At 42.7% G+C, this 15,631-nt stretch overlaps 1 protein-coding gene across 1 annotated transcript in view; it reads left to right on the top strand.

The window, feature by feature from the left end:
* LOC136648534 (uncharacterized) overlaps window positions 1-15,631 on the top strand; it is an 82,873-nt gene that overhangs the window by 51,552 nt on the left and 15,690 nt on the right. The window contains exons 8-13 of the mRNA XM_066624650.1: window positions 1,730-1,876; window positions 2,512-2,625; window positions 3,145-3,270; window positions 10,972-11,115; window positions 11,959-12,087; window positions 14,057-14,170. Of these exons, the coding sequence (XP_066480747.1) occupies window positions 1,730-1,876; window positions 2,512-2,625; window positions 3,145-3,270; window positions 10,972-11,115; window positions 11,959-12,087; window positions 14,057-14,170 (774 nt within the window). The remainder of the gene's footprint in view (window positions 1-1,729; window positions 1,877-2,511; window positions 2,626-3,144; window positions 3,271-10,971; window positions 11,116-11,958; window positions 12,088-14,056; window positions 14,171-15,631) is intronic.

Below are 15,631 nucleotides of genomic sequence, written 5' to 3'. Positions count from 1 at the left end.
TTATTGTATTTCAGTGTGTGTATTGCGGCTGCCTTGGGCTGTTTGGTACAAAAAGGAAAGGCAGGATGCAGATGTTTTAAAATCAATTAGTAAATTTCTCCTCCAGGAAATACTAGCACAAATTACTAAAATTTCCTCCTTGTCCGCTTTTAAGAGTGGAAAGTGTAGGGGGAAAGAATGGAATAGAAGTTTAATACACTGCAAGGGAGTATGGTTGAAAAAGAGAGTTAGTTGTGATATTAAAGGGGTGAAAAAATCAAAACTTCACATATAGGCTAATGGGTTCTGAGCTGTCTGTGACAGATCAGGAGAGAGATCTTGGGGTGGTGGTGGACAGGTCGATGAAAGTGTCGACCCAATGTGCGGCGGCAGTAAAGAAGGCCAATTCTATGCTTGGGATCATTAGAAAAGGTATTGAGAACAAAACGGCTAATATTATAATGCCGTTGTACAAATCGATGGTAAGGCCACACCTGGAGTATTATGTCCATCTGGCCTGGATGCCTTTAAAAGGGGATTGGACAAGTTTCTGGAGGAAAAGTCCATTACGGGTTACAAGCCATGATGTGTATGTGCAACCTCCTGATTTTAGAAATGGGCTATGTCAGATACAAGTGAGGGCACCAGGATGCAGGTCTCTTGTTACCTGGTGTGCTCCCTGGGGCATTTGGTGGGGCCGCTGTGAGATACAGGAAGCTGGACTAGATGGGCCTACGGCCTGATCCAGAGGGGCTGTTCTTATGTTCTTAACATTTGGAAAAAGGAATAGAGTAAGTTGGCACTTGTTTGCTTAGTCACACAGAAATAAAATAAAATTGTGAAGAAAAAGGGGCATTCTGGTCTGTTAGCCTTTGAAGTCAGGATATCTACCTTGTCCCCTCATACTCCGAAGACTTTAAAAGAAAGGGCACTGGGTCCCAGAGGGCTTCCCCAGGCCTCCAAATGCCTTATAAGGCATTTAAAAATGTCACTTCTGGTTTCTCCGTGAAACAGAAGTCACATGTTTTTAGCTGCCAAGATCAGTCTGAGCCCGGCAGTGGACGGTTGTCTGTGACCTCTGCTGAGCTCATAGGACCCAGAGGAGAAGGGCGGGGGGCCAGGCTCCCCTTGCCTCCAAAAGGTCTAGACCACAGGGATGGGCATTTGCCCAAATCCATGGTTTGGGCTATCCATGGGAGGGGAGATTCTGGAATGGAACCCGCGCGGATAAGGGGGCACACCTGTATTTATTTTACAACATTTGTATCATGGTGCTTCCTATTTCACAAGGTGGCACAGATCTGAGTAACCCCATTGGGGCTGCTGCAGTGCGACACAGGGTAAGGGGAATTGTTTCCTCGGGCCGAGCCACAGCCATCCCCAAACTTGCACTGGGTACAGCGCAGGTCTGCTGGCCTGTCTGTTCCAGCACAAGTTAGGATTGCACTGTAAGAGTGTTATAGATCACTTTTAAATGGTCCTCAGAAATGGACAGAGAACCAATGTAGGTGATGCGACAGGGATGTAACATGGACATACCCCTGGCTCCAATTAGGAGCCAGATTCCTTGGGGTGCAGAGGGGGTGGGGGGAGGAAATGCTTTCCTCCCCTGGCTACCATTTGTCTAAAAGTACAACCTTTACCTTTTTTTTTGTTGGCGTTGGGATTATGAGAGTCATCTGTAAAAATTCCAGTTTCTTTCCTTAAAATGAACTGTGAGGACTAATGTCTTTTCCTCAAATCTCTGTAGGTTGAACTGGAAACTGCTGGTCTCAAGGCTGAAGATTGTCATAGTCAGACACCCTGTGTTCTAGCAGTGACCTTGTCATCATCTGTAACCTTGGAGAATCTTAGGCCAATAAAGGAAGAAGAGGAAATTGTGCCAATACAAACTGAGGTGTTCGCTCTCATTCTTTCTGGGGGAAGATATGGTGAAATGTATCTCTTCCATTAACACTCCCAACAAATGCCATTTCTTTTCTAGCCATGTGTTCTCTGATCTTGACTTCTCGAGAGAAGCTTCTTTTTTATTCTTATTTAGGGGAGTTACTTTGTATATGCTCAGAGAGCTTTTCTATTTATTATTGCTTCACAACTTAATGCTGAAAACAGGTTCTGAGATTGAACTCTATATCAAATTTTTTGTGTAATGGTATTTCAAAGGCAGGCAACACATGGGAGATAGTAGCCTTGCTAAAGGGATGAACTGAGCAGGAGAGAAGTCGGCCTGGGTTAACAAGTGGATGGAGGTGCAAAAAATACTGGTTTCCATAAAAAGAACTTAAGAGAATCTGGTCGCCACAAGTTTACATACTGTTGACTTCAAGGTCTCAGTCTTGTGTGTGTATCTGGTTGTCTTTTAAAGAGAGGTAAAAGGAATCTTATCCATTAGGAACAAGATTTCTTGGAGTATCAAGGTTCTTGGGGGGGGGTTCTTTTTTTTTAAAGCTTGATTGGGCCAAGTCTCACCTTTCTCTGGGACACCACAACTCATCCACCCAACTCATCCACCACTCTTAAAAATCTCTGCAGGTCCAGGCTGCTGAAGGCCTTTCCACACAGACTGCCTCTCTTCCATCTGCTGAAGTGCTTTCAGAGCAACAGCAACCATCTCAACTCACAAAAGTGAAGGAAGAACTTGTGCCGGTATAAACCACATACTGCAATTGTTTTGCTAGTTTTTTTCCCTAATTGCTTTCTTGGTGAACAAGAATTGTCAAGAACAGAAACAAACTCAGAGAATCTTCTGCTACAAATGTCCATAAAGAAATATGGGCTCAAACTTCAGAAAAACAAAAGAGAATAAAAATGTCAAAACTGGTTGAATCCAATGTAGAGGAAACTGAGACTGGAGAAGTCCCATTGAAATTACTTAAACTCAGTAATTGCTTAAGTTGTTTTGAGTTTTTGTTTGTTTTTTGCTCATTATAGAAGTGGCTTTTAGTTTCTGCTTTTTCATAATCAGTTTAAAAAACTTCAGAATAAGAATACAGCATAAGTGTGATGTTTCCACCAGACTTGAGCATCCTCTGTTATTATTAAAATGTATATATTCTTTCTTCATTTTCGTAACGTAGTTCAAATTTGGTACTTCAAGAGGTTTCTATTGTGTTTTGAGTGTTGCGCAAACTCCCCTTTTCATCATCTATTCTGAAAATTCTACAGGTGGCAGCAACCAAACAAGATGTGACTCGCCCCAGTGTGACTAATTTGTCGTCAGTAGTTGAACCACCTGCTCCTGTTAAGGGCAGAAAGGCTGTTCCTTCCTTAGGAAAACAGAAAACTGCATTGGTAGGCTTTCATTTATTTTGTGTGTGTGTGTGTGCTTGTGTGTGTGTACAGCAGAAACACTGCTACGAACAGTTCTGGAATGAAAAGTCTTTTCATCATTCTAATGCCGCAGTTCTATTCATGTATACTTGGAAGTAAGTTCCACTGTGTTCAGTAAGTCTTCAAGGAAACTGTGTAAAATTGCAGCCTAAATGTTATTTTCTGATCTGTGTGAAATATTTAACACAGTCAAAAAAACACTACAAAAGCTAAGTAGTAGTATTATAGGCAGTTGCCTCCCCCTTCACAGGTCCCATATCTGTGATTTTGCTTTTCCATGGTTCTCAATTCGTCCCCCCCCCTCGCACTCATAACTCTTCTCTCTTCATTTGCAAATACTTTGTAAAAGGCAAAATTTTCTTCCTTATGTTTTGGAAAGGGAAGCAAAGGGTGAAAACCTAGACTTGTAGCTGCGAAATGAATGCTAGTGGAGAAGTGAGAACAATAACCATAAGAACACTAACAGGAATTGGATGACACAGGAAACAGACAGTGAGAATACTAGACTCCACTTCCTGTTAGCATTCTCACTGTTGCATCTTCTAGTGTGCTTTTGGCAGCTACAAGTCTAGGTTCCAGCCCTCTGCTTCCTTTTCCAAAACGAAGAAGAAAAAGTAGCCTTTTGCAAAGAATGGTGAGTCATGAGCACAATGGGAGGGGGATTTGAATAGGGTTTGCTACTACAGTATTCGTGGTTTTGGGTGTCTTTGGTAGCAACTGGAATGTATCCCCTGTGCATTCAAACGAGTTCAAAGCTTTGCTTGGAAATAATTATAAGTGGAAAACTTACACATATTTAGGATTTGAGAAGTCAATAGTATACACTTCCTTCATATTCTAATTGTAAGAGGAAAAAGAGGCACTGAATAATGTTAGCATATTAATTTTTGTGTGCCTGAAGTTTTGTGCCCCATATCACTAGTCAACAAATAAGAGGTTAAACTTGAATTTAAACAATAAGATGGTGACTAGTTTAAAAAACACCTCCAAAGTTTTTCTGCCTTGGCTTGACTAGAAACAGTGCAGAATATGTTTTAGAAAATATATAGAAAAAAACCTGTCCCAATTACCAGCTATGCGTCTTTTGACCTGGGAGTTCATTGGTAAGAGGGACTGACTGACCAGTGGTTTGATAATCCTTTACCATTTCAATTACAAATTTAGAATTTTAAATTTAAAAACTTATATAAACTGGCAAAATAAATCTTGATTTCCTAAACAACCGTACAGTTGTGCATGAGATCGTCTGCTAACACAGTGATTTTCAACAAGTGTGCTGTGGCACATTGGTGTGCTGTGAATGGTCCACAGGTGTGCCATGGGAGTTTGGGGGAGGGTAAGTTATTAGGGCTTTTGGGGATGTGAGCTCCCCACCAGCAGCATGGTGTGCATTGTCAGTTGTCAAAAAACTGATGGGGTGCCCTGAAAATTTTAGCATTGTTAGTTAGTTTTTTGTAAGTTGTTAGTGTGCTGTGAGATTAAAAAAGTTAAAAATTACTGTGCTAACTTACAAGAAAGTTGCTATCATTTTTGCTTGCTGAATTGCAGAGCCTGCATATAAGTTTCATATATTGATGTAAGTCAAGCATGATGTCTACCCCCATTTGAGCTAGATATGTGAGCTTTTGGTGTAGTGGGACTGAGACCATCTCCTTCCCCCCCCCCCCCCCGTAGTTATAAGAACATGCAGCACAATCTTGTCTTGTGCTGGAACAGGCAGGCTAGGAGGCCTGCGCTGTATCCAGCGCTGTATCCAGGCCAGAAGTGGCTCAGCTGAAGGCAAGCTGAAGGCTCTTTCCCCTTACCTCTAGGTAAGCCACCACAACCCCAATGGGTCTCTTCAAACTTGCGCCACCTCAGGAGGTGGCATATGTCCGAGGAGAACAAAGTGGCTTGGAGTTGCTCCGCACTGCTCCGGAAATGGGTTTGGGATCTGGCATAACAGCTGGTTCCCAGCCCCACCTCCCCCAGTCCTGGAACACCTCCCTTCCGCCTACTCCTGCCCTGCCCAAGTCGGCACAGAGGCTGGATGCAGCCTCTGCAGGCCAGTGTTCATCTTTGTGCCGGCCCACTCAACTCCCGAGGAGGCGCAAACGTGCTTTACAGCATGTTTGTGATCCTCCTGGGCCGGCACAAGGGACTTGTGCTGGCCTAAACAAAAGTTAGGATTGCACCCTAGAGGGACATCTAGGGTTCATCTGTATATTATAGACTTATAGTTCATCTCCAACCAGTCCTCTTACCTTCATGTTCCAAGCCTATTTTATTACAAGTGCCAAATGTGAATATTTTAAAACAGCAAACTGACTTTCTGTCTGCCAGAGGCAACAGCTACTGCTCTAGTATAAGATAGATCATTATATAATGAAGACTGGAGTGTCATACTTAGCCGTGTGGCTCAGATAAACATCAGCTACTTCCGGGAGAGGGGAATTTGGTCTCCAGAACGCTCTGGCTTTCCCAAGTCGTTTTAAAGATTTCCACTTCTAGAGAGAGCTCTGGATTCTTCACATATTGAACAGTGAGGGTTCAGTTACTGCCACATGCATGTATGATTTGTTGCTATGTCAAGCAACAAACAACCGAAAACTTGTTCTCTTTCCCTAATGCCCTCCTTCAGTAGATGTTGTGTATGATCTCCAGTTACTTGAAAAGCCCATAGGAATTCCAATTAAACAGTTCCCTCCTGAAGCCTTGCTGTATCCTCCTGTTTTTGTTTTTGCATCTCCTCCCAAGTCTCTCTATAGGGGTTTCCTCTCCTTTTCACATCCTTTACTGCCTTGCTTTTTTGCTCCCTCTTACTTCACATCAACTGTCTTTGAGGTTGCATCTTCAGTCCAGATTGCTTTTGATCTGAAAACAAAGTTTGTTTAGCAAGACTTGGGAAACTAGGATAAGAATGGTGAGCTACAAGCATGTTTTTCCCCGCATGCTGAATTGAAACTGTGTTCTTGATAGTGATTTCTATAAACAGATGTCTGTTAATGTCCAGAGAGATTGGAGATGAGCATTAGATTGTGTATTGCATTATTTAAAAAAAGAAAAGAAAACACACAATTCTCTTCTTACAATAACAGATTTTGCAGTCTAGGAAACTTGAGATGCGTACAAAAGTGATCTTAAAAATGAAGAACTTCTAGTACTTTTATTTTTGTTCTTCCATAAAACTAGCCTTCCCACCCACTGTACCATTTTTGCCCCACCTTTGATGGATGTACTTTTAAGTATAAGGAGTTGTTTGAATAATCTTTTTTCACCTCCCTCTGTGTTTTAGGAAGTTGCTGTTTTTTTTAAAATGTCACTTGTACAGTGATCTGATTTAAATGTATTGGCTGCAGTGGTGTCGCTAGAGAAGTGCAGGGGGTGTGGGCCGCACTGGGTGAAATGCACTGGGGGGTGACATGCTAAAGTCACGGTGGTTAGGAGTAAACCCATCATATTATATACCGTTGGATGCAGAATTTCCAGCAGAATGCAATGCAAAAAACCAAAGTGAAATATCTCTTTTCTATCAAAATGAATGGTCAAAAAACTGGAGAACAAAAAATGCATGGATCCCTATGGAAAGTGAAAGTGAACTGTATCACGCGTTTACTCGCAAGTAAGCGAACGTGCCTTAGTCCATCAGAAAGGGCAGGCTGAGAGGAATCCACCAGAATGGTTCTGATCCAATGAGTGTAGCCCCCAAAAACACCTGAGAAGGAAGTCCTCCAAGCAGATAAAAGTATTGAGCCCCATGGAAAGCGAAACTAAGCATCACGGTCACATTTACTCATGAGTAAGCAAACGTGCCTTGGCTGGTGTGGAAGATCAGGTGAAGGAGAGTACAAGGCTACCAGAATGGTCCTGATCCTTTGGACCGGGTGCTAAACAAGTGCTCCAGAAGGCAGTCTCCCCCCCCCCACTAAAAAGGCTCAAAACAGAGGCTTCAGCTGATAAGGTGAACTTTTTTGGGGACTTGCAAAGCCAGGTGGATCCTGACAGTGATTTGGTTTAAACAGAAGTTGTTAAATTGAACTGGGCACTGGGTAGAACCAGCTTTGTTCTATCAAAAGGTACAGCCAAAAAATCAGGGTGGGCGGAGTGATGGTACATCACCATGCCCACCACCTGGGGTGTTGCCCCGCCCACTGCACGGAGGGGTGACATCCCACACCGGGTGATGCAAACCCTAGTGACGCCACTGTTTGGCTGCCTTATGGAAGGGGGGGGGAGCTCCTTTTAAAGAGCTTAAAAACTGTTCTTGGGGAAGTAGGTTCATGATGTCAGGAAGTCCTTAGCCAAGAATGCTATGACATTGCTTTCATTGCTTCTCCCCTTCAGTCCTTTCATTCTTTTGTACAGTATTTGGATGTATATTTAACTTGGTTCTTGTTCATTTTCCCTGTGGTATGTGGATTTCATCATGCTCTCTTTAATTCTGTAGTTGTCAAGTGTTCTCCTTTGCATTATGAGATCATATGATTTTAATTAAAGAGAGTTTATAATAATAAACCATCCGTAATGAGACAGAGGTGAGAGATCACCTTCTATATAATCTTCTTTGGAATTGAGTTTTTTTTTAAACTACATGCATTTTTGGAGTATACATGTACAAGTTAGGAATCTTGATTCTTTCTCATTAAATCAACAGTTTTTTCTGCCTGAGCATCCTTTGGATTTTTGAAAGAAAATGTGAAAACAGTTGTTGTCAGCTAGCAGATATTTTTGGGATGTTCTTTACTTGAGGACATTCTCCCCAGTCATGTCTTTTGTGGGATATGCTGAATAAACAACAATTTTGCCCCATTGACTTATTATTCCACTACTCTTAACACATTATTTCTCCTCCTTTTCACAGTTTCAGGTTGTGTATAGATATGCTATAGTTACATTCTGGACTTCCAGATTGGTACCTTTTGAGAAAATAATTTTGAGAAAATAATGAACTTATTTGTATTTCTTCTGAGTATTATGAGATCAGCAAACTAGTATTCTGAACTAGATAAATAATGATGCTGGTAACATTCATAATTAGGAACCCTGCTTCTCTTGGCCAGTTCTCTCTTCCAAATGCAGAATACACAATCTACGTCACCATTAACCATCAAACACATGTTTGTGGCTGTAAGGTGATATTGTATCAGTAATATAAAGTCAAAGCAACCTGTGTGCATATGTATAAATAAGACTGACTTGGATGAATTAGAAAAGAGGCCTTTCCATCAGTCAGCTTCCTGTTCGTACTCCCATGAAGCAGCAGTGTAGCTAGAAGGTGTACTGCTCCGGGGCACACCTTCCAGGGCCTCCCCCTGACCTGGACACCTCCCCCAACATGACCAGAGATGTGCTTTGGTTGCGCCTGGAGGGTGCTTTGAGTCCAGGGAGGCTGCGTGTATTTTTTAGCAATACTGGAAGTTATGTTTTAAGGCCTTCTGAGGCCCAGGAAAGCCTTGTAAAATGTCACTTCCGGTTATTCCTGTTCTGTGAATGATGTTTTAAGTCCTTCGGGAGGATATCATAAGGCCTCCCAATGAACTTAGGAGGCCTTCCAAGGCCCCAGGGAGGCAGCAGGCAGCATCCCTGGGCCTCAGAACACACTCCAGGCACAACCAGAACATCAGGAACACCTCTGGTTGCGTTCAGAAGGGATGCAGGGGAAAGCGAGGGGGGCAGGACCCCGCCAGGGGCAGCATTGCCACCATCCAGAAGTGTGCTGCCTGGGATCCTGTTACCTCTTCTCAGTTATGCTACTGCCATGAGGCATGCATGACTTCTTTATACAGTACAAGGGACACTTACAGCCCAATCCAGTGCAAATTCCCCTGCACTGCTGCAATGCAGCTTGCTTGCATCAGCACAGCTTGCATCAAAAGGTGACTAGAGGATCCAGTTTTACAAGTGAAAGGACCATACAGGTGAGGGGAGCTGAATTCTCCTTTCTTCTGTGGCCCATTTTCCTTCAGCCCCCCCCCCCCCTTCAAGTGGACAAGCCAGGTCTGCTTCAGTGTCAGGTGAAAGAAAAGCATTAAGTGAGAGGAATCAGGAAGGTTAACTGTAGGCAGGGAGAGAGTGCAGTGCTTCTCACCCACACACTCTTTGTGCAATGGTATGTCCAAGACAGCCAACACCAAGAAAATGCGTAGCTGTCTGGACAAAAGCCAGCCTGAACTAACAGGTCCATGGAGACGCACACAATGCTGGCTTCCATATAAGAAACTAGAGAGGAGCTGGTGCTCACAAACGATCATTTTATGCACTGTTATCTCAAGGGATAAATAATGAGTGTAAATCATGAATGTGTGAGGGGGGTATCCTTAAAGAGAGGAATAGATACTAATCTTATCTATTAGTAACAAGACAGTTAAGTTTCTTAAGAGTAGAGTGTGACAGAGGTGTTTGTTTTGAGGGGTAGACCACCCACCTCAGGTTTCACTAACCTTCTCAGTAGACAACTCTCCCAGCACATAAAACTCTCCCAATTGCTCCCTCCTCCCTCAACTCAAAAGGGCAGAGTAAAGGAAGAGAAAAGCAAATAGCACCATTCAAGGGCACAAAACAGGTTCTAATGAGCTTAATCTCTCCCACAGAAACAAACCAATTCAAGTAGAGAAAATTTTATTTAGAGCTAGACAGAAGATTATCATATCAGAACACCACTCACCTGATGAAAAGGGCAATTCAGTGGGCATTTGCTCAGAGTCAGTACACAAAGGCACAACTTACAAAACAAAAAACCTAGCTGTTCTACAATGCTAAAACTTAGGCAAGTTACATATCAGGATTAATAATAATAATAATACAGGTATTTCTATACCGCCTTTCTTGGTCCTCAGATTTCTCCTTAGACTTTATTCAAGGCAGTTTACATAGGCAGGCGATTTAAATCCCCGTAGGGATTTTTACAATTTGAAAGAAGGTTTCGACCTTTCAAGAAACCACAACATTCAAATGTTTCTTTCTTGATCTGGTCGCACATTCTGTTCTCCATCCTCCCACGCTTAGAGCAGATGGAATAGCTCGGCTCAGCTTGTCAGCTGCTTCAAGGTCGCATGGTGCCGGTGGCCTTGAACTGGCGACCTTCTGATGTTATCTTCAGGCAAATGGAGGCTCAACCCTCTAGACCAGACCTCCTGCCCAAGACCAGACCTCCTGCCCATACTGGCACTTCTTGTCTGCTGTCAGCTGCCCTGATGAAGATGAGCAAAAAACTTAATCTAAATTTATGGCTGTATCCCAAGGACTCCATGAGCCTTATTAGACCAATGATATTACTCCAGATTTGTCAAATCATCATGATGCAGGCTTATGTTCTAATCCAAATTCCAATTGCACTTACAGCTGATCGTCTTAATTGTAACTCCCTGCACCTGGGAACAATTGCCAGCATTTCCTTATCTCTGCAACTCAAAGCCAATAGCATCCTTTCACTTCCATGAATGAACACAACAACTCCAAGCTTTCACATATTTCTAATCTAAAATATCTTTTAATTTCCCAATTAAACCAACTTCCATCACATATAGAAATATTATTTGCTAGAAGACTTCAGCCACTCTTGGGGATTTTTCAGTGAGCATTGGTACAAAAAAAAGTCTTTTTCATAGAGCCTTGTCAGATGAAGTTTCTCCTCCCTTAGGACCATACATCAGAATCTTTCTTCTCTTTAAAAAAAATCTGCAGTTTCACCTGAAAGGCAGTCAGACTGCTGAAGACTTTTCCCATTGCAGTCCTCCTCTGACATCTGTTGAAGGACCTACAGAACAGCAAGCACCATTTAAAATTGCAAAATACTTTCATTCCATGGAAAAAGAAGAGCCTGTGCAGGTATGAACCTCTTGTTTGCTAAGCAAGCTCTTAAGCTAGGCTAGGCTGAAATTGGTATATTTTTTTGTTCTTTTCAAATGCTTTGCGCAGTCCCTATTTGGCTCAAGATGGTGCAATGTCTTTACTAGAGTCTATACAGCATCTCATATAGACTCTTGCTCTAAGCTTGCTATGCTGTATCTTCTCTAGTGAGACCTGTTACCCTGGTTAAAAGCTCTTATTGCCTCCTGGTCTAAATTAGCCAGAAGATGGCAAGCTCACAGGGCTCAGACCAGGCTGGTGGATGTTAGTTTTGGTCAAGCAGCTGCAGTGTTGTTGCCTTCTCTTCGATGGTGAAAATTTTATTTTTGCTTTGTAAGTTGTATTTGCTGCTGTGTTTAGGCCCTTTTCCTTGTGCTAAAATGCTGAAGTCTCAAACTCCATCAAACCACCATTCACTTTAGGAGGCAGAGTGACATAATGCTAGTGGCCCTGCTGGGTGGAACAAGAGTGCTCAGCTGTTCTGTCTGGGTTTATAAAAGGACCTTGTGGCTCATGTTTTCTTCCTGATGCTCCTAGCCCTGCAAGAACTTTTATTGGCAAATGTGTTGACTTTTATTGGAAACAAGAAACAAACTGTTTGGGATCATGTTCCATTTGCTTGCTTTATGGTGATTGATAGGTATGCTTTTCTCTTCTGGTTTTTGTTCCTTTGTGTTATAAGAAGTGTTTGAACCCTAGAATCTTGGACCGGTGCTTTAGGCTCTCACCACAGCACTGCTTTAATAAACCCAGAACAATTTTCTATCTCCAGACTTTGTGTTGTATAACTTTGTGTGTTTCTCCTACTTCTTCCTCCTCAAGCTTCAGGCTGCTGAAGACCTCCCTCACCAAACTGCCTCTCTTCCATCTTCTGAAGCACCTATAAAAGAGCAAGAACCAACTGAAATCACAGAAGTTTCTTACTCTGTGAAAAAGGAAGAGCCTTTGCTGGTATGAACAATTTGCTGTTCTTCTTTTGCCAGGCAAGCACATTGGTGGGCTAGGCTAGAATGAATTTGGTGCCTTGCCTATTCTACATAAGACGAGCCTGCTCTTTTTTTTTTCCCCCTTCTCAAATGCTTTTTACAGGCAATAGAGTTATGTGCTAAAACAGGGGTGTCAAACGTAAGGCCTGCAGGCTGAATGGAGCCCCTCAGAAGAAATTTATCTGGCCCTTGTTATAATTAGGCTGTCCCAGCATGATAATTGGGCTCTTTTATATTTTGAAACTATGAACAAGATTTTGCACGTTTTTCTTCTGTCATTTGCAGCTAATGAGTTACAGTGTGAGAACAAAGTACTTATTTCTGGCCATCATCTGCTTAAAGGTGTCACTCTTTGCTCAATGATGTCACTTCTGGCCCTCAGCAGGTATCATGAAAGCTAACTTTTGCCCTCGATATGAAACAAGTTTGACACCCCTGCATTAAAAGGTGTAGTGACATATTGCAGAAGACTACTGTATCTCCAAAGATACACATGTCAACATGTTCTTTTCAGTGGCCAGTCTGCTTTCTTGAGGCTTAGTTAATATGATTGTGTCTTTAATGAGAATTTCTGAGTTCCTGATTATTAGCATTTTGGTACTAGTTTAGTGGTTGCTGCTTATCAAGATTATGTTGACATAGGGTATTCATGCTTTAGCTTTGGGATTTCAAGGTAACTGATGCCAATATTATTTGTGCCCCCGGAAAATGTACTGTGCTTTGGAATAATCCAAAAGAGGAATGAGCAGGTTGTTTGACAGATTCACTTAAGAGTGGGGACATTTCTAGTCCTTGAAATTGTAGAGATAAACTTTGGAATAAGATGACAATTGTTGGGAAGCTTTGTACAAATCCTTAATGGTCTGTTCATCAGCAGCCTTGGTTGCTTTTCTTAGGCCGGTTGCTTATAGAAAAATCAGACGTTAGACCCTTATTGTTTTGTGGCAAAGACCTAACTTTTTAACATGTGAAACTGCTGAATCTTGAGTCAAATCAATGATCTTTCTAGCTTAGCATTATCTGTTCTGACTGGCAGTGGCTCTCAAGGGCTAGTCTTTCCCAGCCCTACTTGGAGATGCCAGGGATTGAATCTGGGACCTTCAGCATGCAATCAAGTACTGTGCCACTGAGCTTTGTCCCCTCTAAACTTTAACAAATGTAGCTTAAACTCAGAACTGTTTCAGTCGCATAGAAAACAAGGTGAGGGGTCTAATTTTAAAGGCAAAAGGGGCTTGAGTTTTGCATGCTACAATTTTGTGAAGGCTTATTTTTTTGTTTTCACTTCCTAGCAATTCAAGACTGTTGGGAGTACATACATGTACCATTCAGATTTTGTATTTTCACTAGGTAGTTATTGGTCAATTACAGCCCAATCCTGCCTAAATTCCCTTGCCAATGCAGCAGTGCAAACACAGGCTATGCTGCATCCCTTGAGGGGATTTAGCAGGGAGGAGGTGACCTTGGAGTAAGGAGACATTTTGTCCCCTTGCCTCTAAGAAAGCCCCAAGCTGCCTCCATGGGTCAACCCAGTCCTGCGCCAGCTATATTACTGGAGCAAGTCCACACTGATCCGTATCAGTAGATCAGAATCAGGAAGGGAGATAAGATATGGGGCGCCCTCCTGGGCCTGATATGCTCCCATCACTGCCCTCCCCCATCCCTGCACAGAACAGCACAGGACTTACCTGTTCCAGTGGGCGTCCTCTCCTATGCATGCAAGGGAAGGCTCTGGCTTTCCTGCCAGTGCACCTAACTGTAATGCCATTGTAAAGTGTTTTACAGCACTCTTGCAATGATTCGCACTGGTAGAGTGCGTGCGCCACCTGTGCAACTCTTAGATAGGATTGTGCCATAATTATGAACCTGATTCTAGCACATCCATCATTCCTGATCTTTTTCTCATTTCTCCTCTTTCTCCTGATCTTTCTCTGCAGCTGGAAGCCAACCAGCCTACACATGATTTCAGCTCAGCAGTACTTACAGAAGTACCATTCCTGTTTGATACCACAGATGATTACCAATCTGAGAAAACTGAAGAAACTGAACTGGTATTATATGATTGCCCCCTTCTTGCCCTGGAGATAGAGAGCATATATAGAGAACCCAAAGTGGACTATACTTAGTCTTTTTCAGAATTCTCTGAACGTATCTGCTGAGTGAAGAAGTATTTTCTTTTGTCTGTCCCAACTCTCCCAATGCTCAATTTTAGCAAATGTCCCCTGGTTCTGATGTTATGTGAGAGGGAAAAGAGCACCTCTTATCCACTCTATCCATCCCCTGCATAATTTTGTATGTCTCAATCATTTCCCCCCTTAGGCGCCTTTATTCTAGAGAGCCCCAAACACTGCAGTCATTCCTTATAAAGGAGGTGCTCCAGCCCAATGATCATTATAGTTGCTTTTTTTTTTTGCACCTTTTCCATTTCCACAATACCCTTTTTGAGATGTGGCGACCAGAACTGGACGCAAAACTCCAGGTGTGGCCTTACCATTGATTTGTATAATGGCATTATAATATTAGGGCAAGACTTCCATTTACAAAAGGAAGCTTCCTTACCCTTTACAGCCTCTCTGACTTTGCTCGTTAGCCATGTGGGCCCCTTTTGGACTTAGTCAAGCCCTTCTTCCTTTATGGTATACACTTCCACTAGGCCTCTATTACCGTTGTTTTAACATGCACCTCCATGCACTCTGGAGAGATTGGACTCTTTTTACCTTCCCTTTCAACTTCCTTCTGACTAGCCTCCTCATTCCACCCTACAGATGTCAAGGGTTTTTGTGTCAGATTTGCTTGGTATTCTTCCCCCAGTGTGCATATCGAAACAGATCGCAGCATGGTCACTGTTCCCCAACGGATCAGTAATATTTACATCTCTAACCAAGTCTGAGTACCATACAGTATTAAATCCAGGGTCACCTGTCCTCTGGTGGGCTCCATAACTAACTGATCTAAGGCACAGTCATTTAGCAAGTCAAGGAATCTGCTCTCTCTTTCATGACCAGAACACAAATTGACCCAGTCAATATGAGGATAATTGAAATCCCCCATGATTACAACCCTAGCTCTTCTCAACACTTCCCTGATCTGTTTCCTCATTTCAAGGTCCCATTCAGGTTTCTGGTCTGGAGGACGATAGCATGCCCCAGTATTACATTGCTCGTCGAGTCTGGTAATTTAACCCACAGCAATTCTATGGTGAAGTCGGACCAGCCTTCAATCTCTACTTTGTGGGATTCTACCCCTTCTTTAACATAGATGGCCACCCCACTTCCAACACACCCCTTCCTGTCCCTCCTGTAGAATTTATAGCCTGGGATTGCGGTATCCCACTGATTCTCCCCATTCTACCAGGTTTCTGTTATGCCCACTATATAAAGTTTTCTCTAGTCACCAAACATTCCAGTTCTCCCGTATTTGCTCAGAGACTTCGGGCATCTGCATAAAAGCACTTGTACATGGAATCCTCCAGGCTGCTTATTAGCTCCTTTATTCCTGTAATCTCTCATTGT

Source organism: Tiliqua scincoides, chromosome 4 (assembly GCF_035046505.1).
Source record: "Tiliqua scincoides isolate rTilSci1 chromosome 4, rTilSci1.hap2, whole genome shotgun sequence".
NCBI classification, from domain to species: domain Eukaryota; kingdom Metazoa; phylum Chordata; class Lepidosauria; order Squamata; family Scincidae; genus Tiliqua; species Tiliqua scincoides.
This window is presented reverse-complemented; position numbering and strand designations above follow the sequence as displayed.